Below are 22,876 nucleotides of genomic sequence, written 5' to 3'. Positions count from 1 at the left end.
GGTATTGCTGCCTTACAGCGAATGCAGCACCAGAGACCGGGTTCGATCCCGACTATGGGCGCTGTCTGTACGGAGTTTGTACGTTCTCCCCGTAACTGCATGGGTTTTCTCCGAGATCATCGGTTTCCTCCCACACTCCAAAGACGTACAGGTTTGTAGGTTAATTGGCTTGGTAAATGTAAAAATTGTCCCTAGTGGGTGTAGGATAGTGTTAATGTGCGGGGATCGCTGGTCAGCATGTCCCCGTTGGGCTGAAGGGCATGTTTTTGCACTGTATCTCTAAATTAAATGGAAGGATTGTACAGCAGTGAACTATAAACCCAACCGTATGAATATAGAGTCAGGTCGGGGAAAGTTCCCCCCCCCTCGCCACGGGTACCATGTAATCCCGTGCTACCTGCTCCATGGTTGGATAGTCGGCGACTAAACCGTCTCCCCCACCTGGTTTGCCAGGTGAGGAGGGGGCTGGTGACCCCCAGCAGGACCAAAAACAAGACCTGTCAAAGTGCGGATGAGCTCCTAGCGAGCCAACGGCCATCCACACTTCAGTAGAAGTTGCGATCACTGTCGTACATGGCATTGTAAGGCACCGTGCCTGTTGATGTTTTCAACTATGATGATGATGATGTATGAATATCGATTTCTCTAACTTCAAGTAACTCTTACTTACCCTCTCTCTCCCACAATAGTTCTCTGACTAGTTTCACAGTCCTCCTGATTAATTTCACTGTTTGTATGGCTCGATGCCACCTTCCCCTCAGCCAACTATTCTACATTTCTTGAGCATCGTCTACTTAGATTGGTCGTTTTCACAGCTTATCCTTCCGTATCTCTAATTTCCCTCTCCCCTGACTCTCAGTGAAGAAGGGTCTCGACCCAAAATGTCACCCATCGATTCACTGCAGAGATGCTGCCAGTCCCGCTGAGTTACTCCAGCATTTTGAGTCCATCACCTGTGATAAATGAATGATAAGCTGTCGTGTCACTGGAACTTGCTTGAGGTGATTGGGAAATGGGTGCAATCGGATGTAATCAATGAGCAATTTTTCTTACTCTCCTTTCACTTGATGCAATACATTGATATCCGCAGCTCTCGATGATGATGATGAATTTGAAGGGGATTTGGATGGAGAGGAGGGTGACATAGAACTGGTCAGGTTCCGCAACATGCTGTTGAGGGTTCCTCCACAACTTCTGCACTACAAGCCCTCACTGACACCCTTGTATCAGGAGGATGTGAGGAGTGAACTCAGGCTTGTGCATAAAATCGGTATGTGTTGTTTATCAGTTTATTCAACTCTTTATGTGTGTTACCTAATGAAAACTTGAACCGTCACCTAATATCTCCCTCTCTGCCAGTGTTCTGTCTCTGTTTCTTTTTCTGTCACTTCCACTTTTTTTCACTCTCTTTCCCACGTATTCCCCCCCCCCCCCCCCCCCCCCCATCTCTACTCCCCCTTCATCCCCCCCCCCTCATGGTCCATTGAAGTGTCTTCATGAACTGTGGCACTAGCTGCTTAGTTTAACCGTCCCCTCTTTCACTCTTGGACAGATTATCGACATGCACCGATATTGACTGGAATTCACCTCTGGCCTTTTGTTCTCCCTTGGGCTTTCTCCCAGTCCCTTCTAAATGCTGTGTTTTTGTTTTTCCGGTAGTTTGCTTAGATAACACCTTTGGCCATGACTGTAGCCTCAGCTGTGCGGACTGTGGGAACGGAGGCCTCTGCAATGCAGAAGGAGACGGCTGCATCTGCCCTGCAGGATGGGCTGGTCTCATCTGCAATGAAAGTAAGTGATCTCTTCTCAAACGTTTACTTCTACTCCTGCCTTACTGCAGCCTGCAGAACAAATCACATCTCTTATCTGCGAATTCAAGAAACCAAATACTCTGTAACTTCCTGAAAGTGGCAGCAGATAGGCTAAGCAGTCAGATCCTTTTTACCCAGGGCATAGATTTAAACTGAGAGGGGCAAAGTTGAACCTGTTCAGTGCCACCCCTGAGTATACTCGGGTCATGGCCAATACTGTAAAAAAAGCTTGGCAGTGTACAGGAGATGTGTGGAGCAAGTTCTATTTACACAGATGGTGATGAATGCCTGAAATGCATTGCTGGCGGGGATGGTGGTTGAGGCAGATGCCACAGTGGTGTTTAAGAGACTTTTAGGTTGTCAAATGCATGTGGAAGAATATGGATTACGTGCAGGCAGGTAAGTGTTGGTCTTTGCATCTGGTTCGGCACAGACATTGTGGGCTGAAGGGCTTGTTATTTGTGCTGTACGGTTTTATGTCATGTTCGATTCCTCCTCTCTATCCTAGTTTGAAGTTGAATATGAGGAGTATAAAATGGATGTGTGTAAATGGCTGGTTGGTAGTTGGCATGGACATCGGGGACTGAAAGGCCTGTTTCTGTGCTGCACGACTCCATGAAATATTTCTAGTTTATGAATACACACTAAACTGAATTCCCTGTTAAACCAGCAGTAGTAATGATTAATTGATTTATATCACCCTATGCCACAAACTAGGCAGTGACTGACAAAAGCCAATGTTAAAATTAACCACATGTAAGTTTCTGAGCTGCTAAAAACTGCTAAAAGCTGTTTGACTTGTTCTAAAGACACAGAAACAAATACAGACCGTTCAGTCCCTCCCACCTGCTCAGCCTCACAATATCATTATGACTGACCATTTCACATATTAAATGTTGTGAGAATCCTCCTTCACTCAGTTTTACATTCAAGATTCCATCTCTGAGTGAAATGAAATGTTCCTCAGATTTCCCCCCTCTCTCTTTCTTATGCCCCAGCTGGACAAACAAACCTAGTGACAACCACCTCCCTGTTCCTGCCACCTCCCCCCCCCCCCCCCCGCCTCACCTGTAAACTAATCTACTCAACACAACAAATCATCCCCACCCATGAACCTATCCATGTTCTCCAGAGATGCTACCTGACTCATTGAGTTACTCCAGGGGGTGGAAGATTGCAACCTTCACGTGGTCCGCCCTGTTTCGACTAATGCAATCAACTCGACGTGCACAAACGGAAGATCAAATAGAACAAGTTGTCCTACAGCTTTAGGCTGTGCACGCCACACGAAAAAAGAAGAAGAAGAAGTAAAGTTACTCCAGCACTTCATGTCTTTTTTTCTTCCTCAGATCCTCCCAGACCTGAAAGGTCAACTCGCTATTTTCAAGATTTAGTTCTAAACTCCCCAGCCAAACACAGCAACCTTGCATCTACTCCATTAGGCCCTGTGGGTTTTAATATGATTCAATGGCATCCTGCATCATTGTGCACCAATCTTGCACCTCTCTGCTGTTTTGCACGTATTGCTTCCACCACACCTTACGCTGCCTCGGCAAGGCCACCAGCACAATCAAGGATGAGTCTCACCCCTCCCTCTTCTCTCCTCTTCCATCAGGCGAGAGGTACAAAAGTGTGAAATAGACACCTTCAGATTCAGGGACAGTTTCTTCCCAGCTGTCATCAGGCAACTGAACCATCCTATCACCAATTAAAGAACAGTTCTGACTTACCATCTACTGCAATGGAGACCCTTGGACAATCTTCATATTGTACTAAACATTATTCCCTTTATCCTGTATTTGTACACTGTGGGCAACTTGATTGTAATTGTGGAAAGTCTTTCCACTGACTGGATAATACATATCAAAAAAGCTTTTCACTCTACCTCAGTACACGTGACCTAATAAACAAAACTAGAAACTCTTATTTATCACTACTGTATGTATGTGGTTTACATTGCGAGCTCGTAAAAAAGAAATTTCATTGCACCTTAACCTAATCTGAATCTGACATTCTCATTCTTCTATAGAGCAGTTTGCTTTATCTTTTCTCCCAGAACAAACCCACCATATGTTACCTGTGTTACACTTTCTCTACCGAATGGTATGTCCTTCCTTCTGCAGAGAGATCGACTGGTACATAATATTCTAGGCGCAGTACATAGTAAGATTCAAACAAAAAATAGTTCAAAGCTCCTTAAAGGCATGATTTCTGTCTCCTCCTGTTTCATATCCAATTGAAAATTTGCAAATCTTTCTATCCCAAGTATGATTTGGTGCAGTTGCAACTAAAGGACTATTGAACTGCATAAATTGTTGTCAGCTATCCATTGACATAATTGAGTTAAACTACAAAAGCATCTAATAAATCAATCTGGCAAAAAAGCTCCCAACTACCTCCATCGTTTAAAGTTGTTCTGATTGACTGATTTGGGAAAACATCAGGGATATGTAATTGCCCCCCAGAGATTGAGGTAAATCACGGGCTAATGAATCTGCCTTGTGTTTTATGGTCACTTCAAATCTGTTAAACTTAATTGCCAATATGCAAATGCTGGCTCTAATTAGACATTTTGAAAATACCACATTTATAATCCAACGATAAATGACTTTAAAGACTAACACAATTCTTCGATGAGATATATTAATTAAATTTGATGGCTTAGCCTTGCTAAATGGTTTGACTTTATTGAGATTTATTCCTGTATGCTTGTGTTCTCCATGTAGAGCAAGTAGTAATCTCTTTCGGTGGGCGGCGCGACTTTCGTCAGCAGCGGCCTCTGCAGTCCGTCTGCGTTTTTATTATTTTATGTCTATGTTTTTATGTAGTTTTTGTTATTTTTTGTTGGAGTATGTGTGTGGGGGGGTGGGGGGGGGGTCGGTGAGAGGGGGTAACTTTTAAATCTCTCCCTGCACGGGAGACCCGACCTTTTCTTTGTCGGGTCCGTTGTCGTTGGGGCTGCAACGAGGAGCGGCCTCCAACAGGAAGACCGGGGGCTGTGGTGCCGACTACTCACCTCACCATCGCGGAACTGGCCGAGTCCAGAGTGGGTGGAGCTGTGGTGGACGCTGCTGCGGCCCGACCTCCGGAGATTCGGTGGCTGCAACCGCGGGTTTGGCGGACAGTGACACCGGGAGCCCGCGGGTGCCTGGAGGGAGACCGCTTTTCAGGGCTCCCGCAACGGCGACTTCTCCCGCCCGAGTTGCGGGGTTGAAGAGCTCCTCGAGCGGAGCTTTACAGCACCGCCCCGCGCGGCTTGGAATGGCCGCGGGACTGCGAGCGCCCGCCGGGGGCTCTAACACCAAGACCCGGTGCGCGACCTTGCATCACCCGGCGTGGCTTTAATGGCCGCGGGACAATCGCCATCGCCCGCCGGGGGCTTTGACTTTGACTCTGACATCGGGGGGGGGGGGGGGGGGGGGGGAGAGTGCACTGGAGAGATAAGTTTTTTTGGCCTTCCATCACAGCAATGTGATGGATGTTTATGTAAATTATGTTGTGTCTTGGGTCTATTTGTTTGTAATGTATGGCTGCAGAAACGACAATTCGTTTGGACCTCAAGGGGTCCAAATGACAATAAATTGAATTGTATTGTATTGTATTGTATTGTATTCAAATCTATGCTGTGGGATACACTTCATTATAAAATCCAAAATGTGCTTTCCAGGTTCATTTAGTTTAGTTTAGTTTAGAGTTTCAGCACGGAAACGGGCCCTTCGGCCCACTGAGTCCGCACCGACTTGCAATCCCCGCACACGAGCACTATCCTACAACACACAAGGGACAATTTACACATCACCAAACCAATTAACCTACAAACCTATACGTCTTTGAAGTGTGGGAGGAAACAAAGATCTCAGAGAAAACCCGTGCGGTCACGGGGAGAACGTAGATACTCCGTACAGACAGCACCCGTAGTCGGGGTCGAACCCGTGTCTCTGGTGCTGCAAGCGCTGTAAGGCAGCAATTCTACACCTGCGCCACCGTGGCAGCTGTTATTCTTTATTACCTGACAGGAGAAATGAGAAAAAGAATTGGCCAATTATTTGGAAGTAATTTCAACACATTTCCTCAGCAAACTGCATCCAGCGGTTAAGTGGGTTCGGAACGAGAGACAGCTGAAGTTTAAAGTATGAAGTATAAGCATACGTTTAAAATCGTCTATAAGAAAATTTAACCCCTTACCCATTTCCATTTCCAACACCCTATTTTTAATCTTAGTGTGCTCTTGCGTTAGCATATTAATGAGCCAGGACCCCCTGCTAGCGTTGTGCCATTCACACTCATTGGTGACAAATCCTGATCGGTACAAACTTATCTTTTGTAAATTAGTTGTTGCTAAATTGTTCGTAAATGCAACCCTAAATGATAGGATCCTGCTGGATGAACCAGAGTCAGACAACATATAATGGTAAGAAAGAACTGCAGATGCTGGTAAAATCGGAGGTAGACACAAAATACTGGAGTAACTCAGCGGGTGAGGCAGCATCTATGGAGAGAAGGAATGTGTGACGTTTCGGGTCGAGATCCTTCTTCAGACTGATGTCAGGGGAGGGGATGGGATAAAGATGGAATGTAGGCAGTGACAGTAAGACTGGTGGGAAAACGGGGAAGGGGAAGGAAAGAGAAAGCAGGGGCTATCTGAAGTTAGAGAAGTCAATGTTCGTACCGCTGGGGTGTAAACTACCCAAGTGAAATATGAGGTGTTGTTCCTATAATTTGCGATGGGCCTCACTCTGACAATGGAGGAGGCCCAGGACAGAAAAGTTAGATTGGGAATGGGAGGGGGAGTTGAAGTGCTGAGCCACCGGGAGATCAGGTAGGTTAATACAGACTGAGCGGAGGTATTCAGCGAAATGATCGCCGAGCCTGTGTTTGGTCTCGCCGATGTAGAGAAATTGACACCTGGAACAGCAGATACAGTAAATGAGGTTTGAGGAGGTGCAAGTGAACCTCTGCCTCACCCGGAAAGACTGTTTAGGTCCATCCGAGTCGAGGGGGGGGGGTAAAGGGATAGGTGTTGCATCTCCTGCGGTTGCAGGGGAAAGTACCTGGGGAAAGGGTGGTTTGGGTGGGAGTTACGGAGGGAACGGTCTCTGCGGAAAGCAAAAAGAGGTGGAGATGGGAAGATGTGGCCAGTAATGGGATTCCGTTGGATATTAATGGTGTTGGAGTAGAGGCTAAAACTTGCTCCATCCATGAAACTTCGACAACTGACTAAGTTTCACCCTCGGGCTTAACAAGCTGTCGTTCATCTTGATATTTCAAAACAATTGCAAATATACGAACAATTCTAACCAATTGAGGTCTGCTGGTCAGGAGGTCCAGAAACCCATTGCTGATGAAGGCCACCAGACCATGGTCGAGTAGACTAGAGATGAGCTTATTTGGGATCATGCTGCTGAAGGCAGAGCTGTCGTTAATGAATAACATTAATTAACAATAGCATGTATGTTGTTATTGTAAAGGTGATCCTGAGCTGAATCAGTGCACGGGAGATGGTGACCTCTGTGTACCTATTTATCCTGTGTGCAAATTGAAAGGGATCTAGATTTTGGTGCAGTGCTGTTCTGGACCTGCTATTCACCGCCTTGGCCCTGCCCTGGTTTAACTTTCCAAAATGCATCGCTTTTCTCTTGCATGAGTTTATTTCCATCTGCCATTCCATTGCCCAGTTTCTCAGTTGATTTGTCTACTGATTTAACCTTAGACAAACTTCTTCACCGTCCACTACACCACCCAATATTGGTGTTATCTGCAAACTTACTAATCATGCTCACTATGTTCTCATCCAAATTGTTAATCTATATACGACAAACAATAGGTGGCCCAGCACTGTTTCCTGCTTACACTAGTGGCCGTCAATCTGAAAATACCCCTCCACTACCACCCTATGCCTCCTTACACCAAAACAGTTTTGTATCCAATGGTTTGCTAACCTTGGATCCCAGATGATCTCAACGTTTGGATGTGTCTTCCATGTGGAGTCAAGTAAAAGCCCTTTTAAAGTCCATTTACACAATGTCTACATCAATTCTCTTGACACTTCTTCAAGTCACTCGAAGATAGACACAAAAAGCTGGAGTAACTCAGCGGGTCAGATAGCATCCCTGGAGAAAAGACATAGGTGACATTTTGGGTCGAGACCCTTCTTTAGATACTCGATGAATTCCTGGGTCACAATTTTCCCTGTGCATGCATATGACCAGATGAAGTGTGTTGTCATCCAATGCCACCATCTAAAAGTAATGAACGTTGAAGCTCAGGTGAACACGCCTTTTAATTTGCCTCAACAAAGTGCACGATCCCTTCTGAAAATCCTAACACTTGTCCAGTGGTTCCTCCTGCTCTATACCACTGATCACATCCTCAGAAATCTCCACTTAATTAATCAACCATAATTTCTCTTTCATAAATTCTTGCCGACTCTGCGCAATCCAATTGTTCTGTTCAAGATACTCACAAAATGCTGGAGTAACTCAGCGGGTCATGCAGCGTCTCTGGAGAAAAGGAATAGGTGACATTTCTGGTTGAGACACTTGTTCAGACTGGGTCTCATCCCAAAACGTCACCTATTCCTTCTCTCCAGAGATGCTGCCTGACCCGCTGAGTTACTCCGGCATTTTGTGTCTATCTTCGGTGTAAACCAGCATCTGTAATTCTTTCCTACACATTCTGTTCAAGGTGTTCCCTTTGTTTATCCTACACTAGTGATCCCTGCACTGGTGATCCCTGCACTAGTGATCTCTGCACTAGTGATCCCTACACTAGTGATCCCTGCACTAGTGATCCCTGCACTGGTGATCCCTGCACTAGTGATCCCTGCACTGGTGATCCCTGCACTGGTGATCCCTGCACTAGTGATCCCTGCACTAGTGATCCCTGCACTAGTGATCCTCGTTTTCCACCACTGATGATAAATTCACAGTTTGTTAATTCCTTATTTTTGTCCCCATTTTCATTCCTTAATAGTACAGTCCCATTTGCTACCTTCCAAATGGTTCTCGAATTTGTTGGAATTTGGACGATGATAACCACGCACCCATTAACACCACGGCAATCTCTTTCAATATTATAGAATGTGGAGTGTTTAATCTCACCAACTTCTCCTGCACTTTATTCTATCACTTCCTCATTCTTGCTTGACCCTTGGATTTCCTGGTATTTCTGGCATCGTTAGATGACTTCCACCGAGCCAGACATAAAGATGCTGTTTAATTTCCATTGTTGGAGATCCTGAAGTTGTGAACCTTATCTCAGAGGTTTAATTGCGACAGCACTTGATTTCACTTGGGCCGACAAATGATGAATGAAGCGTTTTGTGTGTGGAGTGTTTAAAAACAATTGATTCCAAGTCAGGGATCCAATCGTGCTTGAATATTTCCTCTTGCACTCCTCTGCAACAATGAGAATTAAACACGTGAAGCTATTATGTCTATTTAACACGATAAATCATTCAGTCTGTTTTATAGAATGCAAACTTAATGCTTTTAGTACTAGCAACAAACAAAATTGGTCTGATTTTTGACATTCATTCTAAGCCTGTGTTTCCAAAGATTGTAGGTCCATTAATTAGAGGAAGAATGATGTCAGTCTGTACAGTGAATGACGCTTCTTGTGTTGAAAGCTGACTTAGCACCATTAAACAAATCACGGACCTTACTTTATTTTGCCAAAGTTCTCAGCCAAGGCAAGAGCAAAACAATTGTCTTCCAAAACACGTGAATAATGGTTCTCTGTTGACTTTGCTGTTTTCTTGCAAATTCCAAACTGGATGCAGAAGTTACCATGGATCAGTCAGATCAGTTCCCATAACACTCACTCAGAGTGGTGCTGGGGAAGTTGCAGAAGCTTGGCAGAAACTTTAAACTAATTATTTAGTGATTCATTCTGATTCAGTAAACGCCAAGCTTTGTCCTGCCTTCACTACAATCAGTCTAAAGAAGAGACCCGATGAGAAACCTCACCCATCCATGTTCTCCAGAGATGCTGCCTGACCCGCTATGTTACTCCAGCACTTTGTGTCTTTTTTAATTGTAAACCAGCATCTGCAGTTCCAGTGAGGGGCACTGAGAACAATGGGGGGATGCGATTGGGGGGGGGGGGGAGGGTGTGGCGGTGGCGATAATGATGGGGACCCAACGGGGGGGGGGGGGGAGGGGGCGCCTGCTGTCATGTGCGGCGGCAGCTCTGGTTTGCTGCTGTGAGCAGAAGATAAAACTATTCGATTAACTTTTTATAACCTTGACGGAACCAGAAATGTGGTGACTCTCGTGTACTGCCCAGGTGAGGTCTGCTGTATCGCTTTAGCGGATTGTATACAAAATGAAGTATTTCACTGTACCTGGGTACATATGACAATACAGTATCAATGAATCATTGAAATGTGTAGGAAAGAACTGTAGACACAAAATGCTGGAGTAACTCAGCGGGACAGGCAGCATCTCTGGAAAGAAGGAATAGTCGAGACCCTTCTTCAGACCCGAAACGTCATCCATTCCTTCTCTCCAGAGATGCTGCCTGACCTACTGAGTTGCTGCAGCATTTTGTGTCTACCTTCGATTTAAACTAGCAGTTCTTTCCTACACATGGAACTGTAGATGCTGGTTTAAACGGCAGATAGACACAAAAACCGGAGTAACTCAGCAGGTCAGCATCTCTGAAGAAAAGGAATAGGTGACGTTTTGTGTGGAGACCCTTCTTCAGACTCAATTGAAATGTGATACTCTACTGCTCAAATCTGATGATTGTAGGATCGCAGAAATCAATTATGTGGTTGCTTTGCAGTCAGCAAATAGTGTACTGATATAGAAATGGGCATTATAAAATGGTAATTAATTTTGGGAATTATATCATGATGGAAAAACAAGGACTTAATCCCTCCTTTCTCTCCACCTGTTGAGATTACTTCGCATGAATCACTGACGTAAGCAAACTTTGTCTCAATGGCTGATGTTGTTTTGTTTTTTGGTCTATAGCCTGTCCCCAAGGCACCTTTGGGAAGGAGTGCAACGAAATCTGCAAGTGTCAGAATGGAGGATCGTGTGATGGAGTCACAGGGACATGCCGTTGCCCTCCTGGAATTGGTGGAGAATTTTGTGAAGATGGTTTGTATCTCTCTTGCTACGAGAAACCATTTATGTTGGCTTCCATAATTTGGTTCAATTGCAACGTAATGTATCTCACTTCTAGTGTGCCTCCTTTTGCCCATCTTTTTTATCTCTTTCCTTTTTTGTTTAGCCAGATCTCCAGGATTTGGTTTTCTTAATAGGCACATAAAGTATTCCCTGAATGCATTCCGCACAGGAAAATTGAATAGGAGCAAAGAAGCTTGCATGATTTGGCCTATGTTTGCAATCGTCCAGCCATCCTGTCTAATTAAGGTCAAAACGAAGAAAGCAAGCCTTAAGCAACATAGAAACATAGAAAATAGGTGCAGGAGGAGGCCATTCGGCCCTTCGAGCCAGCACCACCATTCATTGCAATCATGGCTGATCGTCCCCAATCAATAACCCTTTCCTGCCTTCTCCCCATATACCTAGATTCCACTAGCCCCTAGAGCTCTATCTAACTCTCTCTTAAATCCATCCAGTAATTTGGCCGCCACTGCCCTCTGGGTGAAAAGGTTTTTTTCTCGCCTCAGTCTTAAATGGCTTCCCCTTTATTCTAAGACTATGGCCCCTGGTTCTGGACTCGCCCAACATTGGGAACATTTTTCCTGCATCTAGCTTGTCCAGTCCTTTTATAATTTTATATGTTTCTATAAGATCCTCATCCTTCTAAACTCCAGTGAATACAAGCCTAGTCTTTTCAATCTTTCCTCATATGCCTCATTTCCTCATTTCCTCATTCAATCTTTCCTCATACACAGCTTAGTTCCTTCTCTTAGTTCAACCTGCTCCTAACACCATCCCAGATGGGTCTGCATTTCGTTTTACTCTGTCTGGAACAATTTTTCTGTGTGCAGTTGTTTTGCTCTATTTCTTTAGAGGAAATTATCACCAAAAAATCAGATGACTATTCATGTTGAGCATGGATACTGTTGGCTGAAGGACTGGTTCCTGTGCTGTGTTATGAATGTTCTATGCATTCAACTTATTCTGGCTTGAAACCAAAAAATGCAAAGCTTTCCCATCCAATATCTTATATCATTCCAACATGTTGTGGCCATGAATTTATTCTGCTTAGTGGTCTGCTAGTACTGCACACCTGAATTTCTGGGAATAAAATCTTTCATTAAAAAAAAAGGGACAAACCGCATGAATTGCAAGTCGATGCTTTTCCCTTCATGTATTGGATGTTCTCACACACATAGGGAGTCAGAGATGTGTAGTTTCAGCCAAACACAAGCAATTCTTCATTGGATGCCACATATAATTTTTAGGATGATGGACACAAAATGCTGGAGTAATTCAGCAGGTCAGGCAGCATCTCTGGAGAGAAGGAATGCATGACATTTCGGGTCAAGACCCTTATTCAGACTGGTTAGGGATATGGGAACCAAGAGATATGGACAATGACGTAGAGAGATAAGGAACAAGGAATGAAAGATATGCAAAAAAGTAACGACAATAAAGGAAATAGGCCATAGTTAGCTGTTTGTTGGGTGAAAACGAGAAGCTAGTGTGACTTGGGTGGGAGAGGGATGGAGACAGAGAGGGAATGCCAGGGCTTCCTGAAGTTAGAGAAATCAATATTCATACTACTGGGCTGTAAGCTGCCCAAATGAAGTATGAGATGCTGTTCCTCCAATTTGCATTTAACCTCACTATGACAATGGATTTTGACAGGTCAAATAAAGCCTACTTCATCATTAATTAAAGAGGACCTTCTCAGACCAGGAACTGGCTTTGTGTAGGCCCCACTTCAACTTTAATGTTTCTGTTCTTTCATCATCTTTGAATTTTCTCTCTTACCATGTTCAGAAGTCATCGGTTCTGATTGCTTAATCATCGCCTCAGGTTATGTAGTTACTCATCCTGACACTGTTTATCCCAGGAATAACCACAACTTAAAGAGTTATTGGTTTAGACATGGACACGGTATAGGTGTAGAGTCAAACAGCAGGGAAACAGGCACTTTCGCCCACATCGTCCATACTACCCAAGATGCCCCATCTAACGTCTATTTCCCCCCCTTTACCCCATATCCCTTTAAATCCTTACTATTTATGTACCTGTCCAAACATATGTTAAATGGTCTTACAGCACCTGCCTCAACTACCTCCCCAGGCAGCTTGTTCCATATACCCACCACCCTCTGTGTGGAAAAGTTGCACCTCAGGTTCCTGTTAAATCTTTCCCTTCTCAACTTAAGACTATGTCCTCTGGTTCTTGAGTCCTCTACTCTGGATATTCATTTAATTTATTCCCCGCATGATATTATACACCTCTATAAAAATCATCTCTTGACCTCTTGCTCACCAAGGAATAAAATCCTAGTCCTAGTCTGCCTAACCTTTCCCTATAGCTCAGGTCCTCGAGTCGTGGCATCAACCTCGTAAATCTTTTCTGCACTCATTCCAGCTTAATCACATCCTTCCTGTAGTAGGGCGAACAAAATGGAACACAATGCTCCAAATATGTCCTCACCAACATGATGATCTAGCATGGAGTACCAAATTCAATGTTGTAGCTTAAATTGGACAATCTTGTCCTTGGGTCTGAGTTACTGAGGGCATTGTCAGTGGAATGTGCGAGGAAAACTCCGTATGATTCTCTTTGTTCTTAGGTTGTCCAAAAGGATTCTATGGAAAAAGCTGCACCAGACGATGTAGTTGTGCTGGCAATGGCTACTGTCACCGTCTCTATGGGGCCTGTTTGTGTGACCCTGGTCTGTACGGTCGCTTCTGCCATTTGCGTACGTATATATTAATTTATATGTGGAATTCTCGGGGTTCATGAACGTCGGTTGCTTGGAATTAAACACAATTATTGGGAAGATAGACACAAAATGCTGGAGTAACTCAACGGGTCAGACAGCGTCTCTGGAGGGAAGGAATAGGTGACGTTTTAGGTTGAGACTCTTTGGAGTGAAGGGTCGGGGTCAATTATTTGGTTGGTTTTATTGTTGGCGAAGGATGTTCCGACAAGGAAATATCAGTAATGAGCACCCTTAGTTGAAGTGCAGCACAGCCACCCGTCGGCACCTGTCATAGGTTGTTGCAGGTCGGCAAAATGTTTTAACATGTTGAAAATCCAGTGGTGACCAGAACAAGGTATGACCCTTTGGGCGACTACTCACAACCATACAGGCTTCATCCCGCGACATGTCGCCAGGGTGACGCCTGTATGATCGTGAGTTGTCTCCTCAGTCGCCCAAAGCGTTGTAGCGTCTTTCTGGTCGCCGCTGGATTTTCTGCATGTTGAACATTTTCGGCGACCTGCAACAACCTATGACGGGTGCCGACAGTCACCGTAAAAGTCGCGTAAGTGGGACAGGCCCAAAAATGTCTCAAAGCTATTCAGAAGCAGTTCATAGGGCCTTGGACAATGCAAGCTATCAAAGGTCCATCAGCGTATAGTCCAGGGGAGGGGCCTCAGGTTCTGCTTTGAGGCCTACTCACGGCTCACAAATTGCTTAACTGCAAGTGGTTTCCATAGCAACCAGACCTCTGGCGCAATTGAACATGCAGGGCCTACAAACATAGGTACGGCTGTGAAGATTGCAATACAGAGAACCTGGATTCGCATGTGACGCTTGCTTGTTTCATTTCACTCCAACACTGCAGTGGTGGCCTCATGATATCATGAATAGACACAAAATGCTGGGGTAACTCAGCTGGACAGGCAGCATCTGTGGAGCGAAGGCATGGGTGATGATTTGGGTTGACACCCTTCTTCTGACTGAGATTAAGGGGAGAGGGAGACACAAAGATAAGGAAGCGTAAAGTGTGTGTGAAAACAAGATATCAAAAGAGATGATGTTTGAGGAAAATGTAGAATAGATCATTGTTAGCAAGGAGAAAGTGACAACAAAGCCAACAAATAAAATGTAATCAGGGACATCATATCTCCCTTTCCTTTTTGTCAGAAGATAATATAAGTGGTGGGCTGACAGGGCACCTCATGTGTTATCATTGCTTTTCCTTCAAGTTACTGACAGGTTCGGCAAGTAAAAGGCATCTCTGTTCTTCCTCAGCATGTCCCAAGTGGGCCTTTGGACCTGGCTGCTCCATAGAATGTCAGTGTGCACAGGAGCATGCTACTGGCTGTGACCCCCAAAATGGCACTTGTATTTGCAGACCAGGCTTCCATGGCCTTGGATGTGAAGAAGGTAGGTACGAGTGTGGCTTTCATCATCAAGAAAAAAAGTAATACTCTGGATTTATTTGCAGCAGAATTCTGCATTGAAGAGCTCTACCCTGTACATCACCCAGCAGAAAGAATGAAGTAGGTCACGTACAGTAAGCACCATACTGTATTCCATTTCATTGCTGTTGTAAATTGGCGCTTCCGCATTGCTCCCATACATCTCTTGCAATAATAACTGCATTGCACTGCCTTTAGAGTCATAAAGAGAGACAAGAATGGAAATATTCTCTTCGGCTCTCATAGAGTCATGAAGAGAGACAAGGATGGAACCTTTAGCCCACCAACTCTGCAATGTCCATAAACTACTCATTTTAAATTATTATACATTAATCCTATTTTTGTTCAATTCTCTCCACATTCTCTTTAACTTATCCCAGATTCTGCCACTCACCTACCACATTAGTAGGAGGTCATGTTACATATACAAGACATTGCTGCTTTAAAAGGGCATCTGCTTTAAAAGGGCATCAATTGTACCGGTGCCCAAGAAGAGTAAGGTGACATGCCTCAATGACTATCGACCAGTGGCACTAACGCCGGTGGTGATGAAGTGCTTTGAGAGATTGATCATGGAGCAAATCAACTCCTACATCGACAAAAACCTGGACCCACTGCAGTTCGCGTACCGCCACAACAGATCAACGGTGGATGCGATCTCGCTGGCCCTCCACTCCGCACTGAACCACTTGGACAACAAAAACTCATATGTCAGGCTGTTATTCATTGATTACAGCTCGGCATTTAACACAATCATCCCCTCCAAACTGGTTACCAAACTCGCAGAACTGGGTCTCTGCGCATCCCTCTGCAACTGGATCCTTGACTTCCTCGTCCACAGACCACAGTCTGTTCGTATTGGTGGAAATGTGTCAGCCTCAATAACAATCAGCACGGGAGCACCTCAAGGCTGCGTGCTCAGCCCCCTGCTGTACTCACTCTATACCCATGACTGCGTAGCGAACCACAGTGCGAACTCCATCATCAAGTTCGCTGACGACACCACTATTGTGGGGCGTATCACTGATGGGGATGAGTCAGAGTACAGAAGAGAGATCGAGCAACTGTCCATATGGTGCCAGCGCAATAACCTGGCCCTCAACACCAGCAAAACCAAGGAACTGATTGTGGACTTTGGAAGGAGTAGGAGGGGGACCCACAGCCCCATTTATATCAACGGGTCGATGGTTGAAAGGGTCAAGAGCTTCAAATTCCTGGGCGTGCACATCTCTGAAGATCTTTCCTGGTCCGAGAACACTAATGCAATCATCAAAAAAGCACATCAGCGCCTCTACTTCCTGAGAAGATTACGGAGAGTCGGATTGTCAAGGAAGACTCTCTGTGTGCACAGTCGAGAGCATGCTGACCGGTTGCATCGTGGCTTGGTTCGGCAACTTGAGCGCCCTGGAAAGGAAAAGACTACAAAAAGTAGTAAACACTGCCCAGTCCATCATCGGCACTGACCTTCCTTCCATCGAGGGGATTTATTGCAGTCGCTGCCTCAAAAAGGCTGGCAGTATCATCAAAGACCCACACCATCCTGGCCACACACTCATCTCCCTGCTACCTTCAGGTAGAAGGTACAGGAGCCTGAAGACTGCAACAACCAGGTTCAGGAATAGTTACTTCCCCTCAGCCATCAGGCTATTAAACCTGGCTCGGACAAAACTCTGACTATTACCAACCACTTTCTGTTATTTGCACTATCAGTTTATTTATTCATGTGTGTATATATTTATATCATGGTATATGGACACATTTATCTGTTTTGTAGTAAATGCCTACTATTTTCTGTGTGCTTAAGCAAAGCAAGAATTTCATTGTCCTATACAGGGACACATGACAATAAACTCACTTGAACTTGAACTTGAACTTGAACTTGGTGAGGCCACATTTGGAGTATTATGTTCAGTTTTGGTCACCCTATAATAGGAAGGATGTTGTTAAGCTGGCAAGGGTTTGGACAATATTTATGGGGAAGTTGCCAGGACTCGAGGGCCTGAGCTATAGGGCGAGGTGGAGCAGGCTAAGACTGTATTCCTTGGAGCATAGGAGGATGAGAGGTGATCTTATAGGGGTGTATAAGATCGTGAGACGAATGTATGACTGCAGAAACAACATTTCATTTGGACCTCAACGAGGTTCAAATGACAAATGACAAATGACAAATAAAATTGTATTGTTGTAATGTATTGTTTATGAGATGAATAGAAATGCACAGATTCATTTTTCTACGATTGGGGAATGGAGAACCAGAGGATACAGGTTTAAAGTGACGGGGAAAAGATTAAAAAGGAAATTGAGGGGCACTTTTTTCACACAAAGATTGACAGGTATATGATACGAGCTGCCAGAGAAGGTAGTTGAGGCAGATAATATCACACGATTTAAAAAACATTTGGACAGGTACGTGGATAGGATAGATTTAGAAGGATATAGGCCTAACACAGGCAGTTGGGACTAGTGTAGACAGGTCATGTTGGGTAAGATGGGCCGAGGGGCCTGTTTCCATGCTGGAGACTCTATGACTCTCGTGGTAATTTATGGTGACCAATGAACCTATCAACCCCTAGGTCTTCAGGATGTAGGAGGAAACAAGAGCACCCAGAGGAAGCACATGCTGTCACAGGGGGAATATGCAAATTGCATACAGTCAGTGCCAAGGTCTGGATTGCTCCTGGGTCCTTGGTGTTGTGAGGCCATGGGTCTGCTAACTGCACTATCGTACTGCCCTCTGCCCATTCTACACAGCTCCAATAGATCCAATAGGAACGATAACTGTATTGCGCAGCTATTCCCCATGGCATTATCTTCCTGTGGCTCTTGTCATTGATTCGATACTTCTCCCGGCAGAGATGCCACATTGCACCTTGTCTGGGCGTTGAGCTCTGCCCTGCACACCTTCAGGAATGAAGTAGGTCACGTAAACACCATTGCAGAGAGATGGGATGAGGCATGGAGGGAAGGGGCAGGAGACAATTGATAAAAACAATTGATATTTGTGTAGGGAATACTTACGTTTAGTAATTACTAGACCAAGTGCGGACCCATTGGGCCCGCTCCCCCAAAGCAATATTCCACCAAACTGCGCATGTGCGGCTGACGAACCCGCAGTGCCTGCTGAAATTAAGTTAAAATTAATAAAGTGAATAGAGGAGGCGCTTGTAAAGTAGAATGAAACTTACCCATGGAGCCGTTGTGGGGCCAGGCAAGTACACCCAAAAAAACCCCATTGCAATTCGAAAGTCAATTGCAAGATGGCGGCGGGCCAACTGCGCAGGGGGCGGACCCATTGGGATTCCATTGTGACGTTGTTGTGACGTCGATCGCGATTGATGGGCAGGGCAAGTGGGAAGCGGTTTTGTAAAGTTTAAAATGTGAATAACGTAAAATATACCATCAATCTGAACGAAACTTACCTAATGCACACCCGAGGACAATGGTGAGTAAGGTGGGCCAAAATTTGTAGCGCTATCATGTACCGTTTTGGCAGAGTTTCCAGAACTCACCCACACACAAACAAACAAACAAATCAACAAGGTGAGAGTTTCAGTAATATATAGATTACTGCAAGCAGACTGTTTCATTGTAGTTTAATTCGCTACAATTAGATGTTGCTCCAATTTTAAAACCGTCCACCAAAGTCATGCATAAACCGGTGTGAGTTCAGCGTGAGACAGGACAATAACACTGCGATTTATCGAGGTGTAACAGTACTCTAGAAATGGGAGAAGCACATTGTGGCTGCATCTCCGTAGATAGTCAGAGTAGCACGTGAACGAGGGAAACACTCAAATTATAACAAATAAAGAAATTCTATTCTACATATGATTCACGAATTGGAATAATTGTGTGGAATGAATATGAGAAAACATTTGTTTTAACATGCAATTATTTCTATTTTCAGATTGCAGGCCTGGTTTCTATGGTACTGGCTGTAAATTCCAATGTGACTGTGCAGCTGGCGTGCTATGTGACCAAGAGACGGGCGAGTGCAGATACCAATGCCCACCAGGGTTCCACGGAAAGGGGTGTCTTTTGAGTAGGTATTTGCGTCAAAGTGTTACGTTGAAGGAGAATGTTGAACATTTTGAAACTAAAGGTGGTATTGTTATTTGTCACCATGAACTTTCAAATACATTTTTGGTAATGTATCATGGAATAGAAAGTCATGAACTTAAATGGAATGTGGTTCTTGTAAATATTGGCTAAGGTTCTGGATGTAATGTATTGGCGAACAGTTGCTTTATAGATCACCAGGATGTACAAGGTCACTTTATGGTTCATAGAGACAAGGCATAGAAACAGGCTCTTCAGCCCCTGGAGTCCACACCAACCATCGTCCATCCGTTCATAATAGTTCTACATTATCCCACTTTCTCATCCACTCCCGATACACTAAGGGCAATTTACAGAGGCCAATTGAGCTACAAGACCGCACGTTTGGATGTGGGAGGAATCCGGAGCACCCGGAAGAAACCCACGCATCCCAGTGAGAACATGCAAACTCCACACAGACAACACCCGAGCTCAAGATCGAACTCGGGTCTCTGGCTTTGTTAAGCAGCAGCACTACCAGCTGCGCCACTATGCCACCCTATTACAAAGACGTACAATTTGGCAAGGCTTCTTAACTATCATGACAGGATGTTCAGCCCATTAGGTCATTACTGGATTCCAGTAGAGCCATTCCACTCAGCTGTCCACTCCCCTACACGCACACACACACAGGCATGCATGCGCACACACACACAAACACATACACAGACACACACACGCACATATGCATGCACACACGCAAACACACACACATACACGCACATACACATGCACAGACACATGCACGCGCACACACACACACGCATGTACACGCGCACACACACATGCATGCACACACACGCGCACACACACATGAATGCACACACACACACCCGCACACGCACGCATACACACACACATGCACACATACACAAGCACACACGCATACACGCGCATACACACGCAAAGACAGGCACATACACACGCACACACACATACACAGACACACACTCTCTGCCCTGCAACTCAGTCTCTCCCACACCCCCATAACGTCCATGGGCAGATAGATGGAAGGGAAGCAGCGCTGCCAGCAGGATGTAGATGCAGAGCAGGAGAGGAGTAAAATTATGCTTTGCTTTTAAACGTACAATTTCATGCTGCGTACAGCTCGGAAACGGCCCTTTGGTCCATCATATCCGTGCCACCCTTTTTGCCCATCTACATCAATCCCATTTTCCGGAGGTTGCAGGTGGTTGCCGGAGGTTGTAGGTAGTGGAAGCAGGACTGACAAAAACCCATGGGAACCTCTGGGAACCGCATGGAAACCTTGGGTGGGGCGCAAAGTCTCCAAAGGTTTCTGTTCAGGTTTCCTAAGTGGGACAAGGGCATTACAGCTTAATGCCATTGTGAGATTTTTCCTATTTTTCACGACCACATCTTTTTGTGCCTCACTGTGTCTTACCAGGAGTGGTTGGGATCATTTGTCATTTATTATTGCAACAGTCCATACACTCGTTAACTCTTCTTGCTGTTAACAGGTTGCGATTCTGGAAGATTTGGGATTAACTGCGGGCAGAGTTGTAACTGTGGAGGGGCCTCTTGCAACTCAAGAACTGGGCAGTGCATCTGCCCTGCTGGTAAAACGGGACCAAGGTGTGAAATAGGTAAGGCCCAGCTGACGATCACACATTGTGGCATAGATAGAAACATAGAATCATAGAAAATAGGTGCAGGAGTAGGCCATTTGGCCCTTTGAGCCTGCACCGCCATTCAATATGATCATGGTTGATCATCCAACTCAGTATCCTGTACCTGCCTTCTCTCCATACCCCCTGATCCCTTTAGCCAAAAGGGCCACATCTAACTCCCTCTTAAATATAGCCAATGAATTGGCCTCAACTACCTTCTGTGGCAGAGAATTCCACAGATTCACCACTCTCTGTGTGAAAAAAGTTTTTCTCATCTCGGTCCTAAAAGATTTCCCCCTTATCCTTAAACTGTGACCCCTTGTCCTGGAATTCGAGGTATCGCCAAGGGTATTGTGTGATGGTATTGAGAGGGTGGGTGAGAGGCTGGGAAGCAGGAGGGCAATGGTTGTAAGGAAGTTTTTGAAAGATGGTTAGATGGAGAATATCAGTGGGAAAAACTGGAAAAGAACTGCAGGTGCACGAAACAGAAAACATTCCTGTTTGTAATTCAGAGTGTCAGTGGGGATTAAGCGGATGATCATGGGAGATGGTTCCAATAGTGGTCCACATACTAACATTGCAATGTTTCTGTTCAACTCAGACATTGAGAATAATGAAGCAATAAACTCTGTCCACTGGTGACAAAATAGAGTAAATTGACCCGTTTTAAGAAGTTTTTAACAATGTCAAATAAGAAGGATTCATAATGTACATTTAAGGGATTAAACACTGAAACGCGGTGAATGGTTTAGGCAGGCAACTAGGGAAGCTGGAAAGGGACATGCAATCAAGTTTGGAAACGAGTAGTGTGAGAATAGCATGAAAAGACGCATAAACCTGTCGACACAAAATGCTGGGGTAACTAGCGGGTGAGGCAGCATCTATGGAGAGAAGGAATTGGCGACATTACGGGTCGAGACCCTTCTTCAGGCTGATGTCAGGGGAGGGGGGCAGGACAAACTAAGCTGACCTCGCGGTGGCCCAGCACTTCAAGCCCCCCTCTCATTGCCAATCTGACTTTCTGTCCTGGGCCTCCTCCATTGGCAGAGTGAGGCCCAGCGTAAATTGGAGGATCATATTTCCTCATATTTCGCTTGGGTAGTTTACACCCCAGCGGTATGAACATTGACCTCTAATTTCAGATAGCCCCTGCTTTCTCTCTCCTTCGCTTTCCCATTAATCCTACTGTCTCTGCTTACATTCTTTCTTTGTCCCGTCCCCTCCCCTGACATCAGTCTGAAGAAGGGTCTCGACCCGAAACGTCACCAATTCCTTCTCTCCATAGATGCTGCCTCACCCGCTGAGTTACTCAAGCATTTTGTGTCTACCTTTGATTTAACCAGCATCTGATGTTCTCTCTTAAACACAGACCTGTAGAATAGCAGTATTCAGTGAACACAATGTGTTTGGTGTGAATGTGGTTGAGAACAGAAAGAGCCTCTGACTGAAGTAAATTGTTACCTGGAATACTGAGGCAAGGAATTGGTGGCATTTACTGAGATGCAAAGCGGATAGGAAAGGATAGAGGGATATGGACCAAACACAGGCAAATGGGGCTAGCTTGTACAGACACCATTGTCGACATGGATGGGTTGAAGGTCCGGTTTTGTGGCTGTATATCTCTATGAATCTAAGCAATTGATACAAAATGACCTCTTGAACCGTGCTATGAAGATCAATGCAACTGAATTTTGGAAGCAGAAGTCCATGTAAAGTACTTATCGGTCAATGTAATGTAATGTATGTGCTCTTCGTGTGAATGACAAAGGACAAATTACCATATTGTGAACTAGTTGTTTAAGAAGGAACTGCAGATGCTGGAAAATCGAAGGTAGACAAAAATGCTGGAGAAACTCAGCGGGTGAAGCAGCATCTGTGGAGAAACTCAGCGGGTGAGGCAGCATCTGTGGAGCGAAGGAAATAGGCAAAGTTTTGGGTCGAGACCCTTCTTCAGAATTAGGATATTGTGAATTAGGAGAGCCAAGAGTTAGATGTTGAATGTAGGCAGGGCGTGGGTGGGTGGTGATGG

General features: G+C 45.0%; 1 protein-coding gene across 3 annotated transcripts in view; it reads left to right on the top strand.

The window, feature by feature from the left end:
* LOC116979988 (multiple epidermal growth factor-like domains protein 6) overlaps positions 1 to 22,876 on the top strand; it is a 322,278-nt gene that overhangs the window by 252,838 nt on the left and 46,564 nt on the right. For all 3 annotated transcript variants that reach the window (XM_033032015.1, XM_033032016.1, XM_033032014.1), the window contains exons 13-19: positions 1,091 to 1,270; positions 1,660 to 1,791; positions 10,790 to 10,918; positions 13,542 to 13,670; positions 14,952 to 15,086; positions 19,029 to 19,163; positions 20,698 to 20,823. In XM_033032015.1, the coding sequence (XP_032887906.1) occupies positions 1,091 to 1,270; positions 1,660 to 1,791; positions 10,790 to 10,918; positions 13,542 to 13,670; positions 14,952 to 15,086; positions 19,029 to 19,163; positions 20,698 to 20,823 (966 nt within the window). The remainder of the gene's footprint in view (positions 1 to 1,090; positions 1,271 to 1,659; positions 1,792 to 10,789; positions 10,919 to 13,541; positions 13,671 to 14,951; positions 15,087 to 19,028; positions 19,164 to 20,697; positions 20,824 to 22,876) is intronic.

This window comes from Amblyraja radiata, chromosome 13 (assembly GCF_010909765.2).
Source record: "Amblyraja radiata isolate CabotCenter1 chromosome 13, sAmbRad1.1.pri, whole genome shotgun sequence".
Classification (NCBI taxonomy): domain Eukaryota; kingdom Metazoa; phylum Chordata; class Chondrichthyes; order Rajiformes; family Rajidae; genus Amblyraja; species Amblyraja radiata.
The sequence above is the reverse complement of the archived record's forward strand: the minus strand, read 5'-3'. Positions and strand labels throughout refer to the sequence as shown.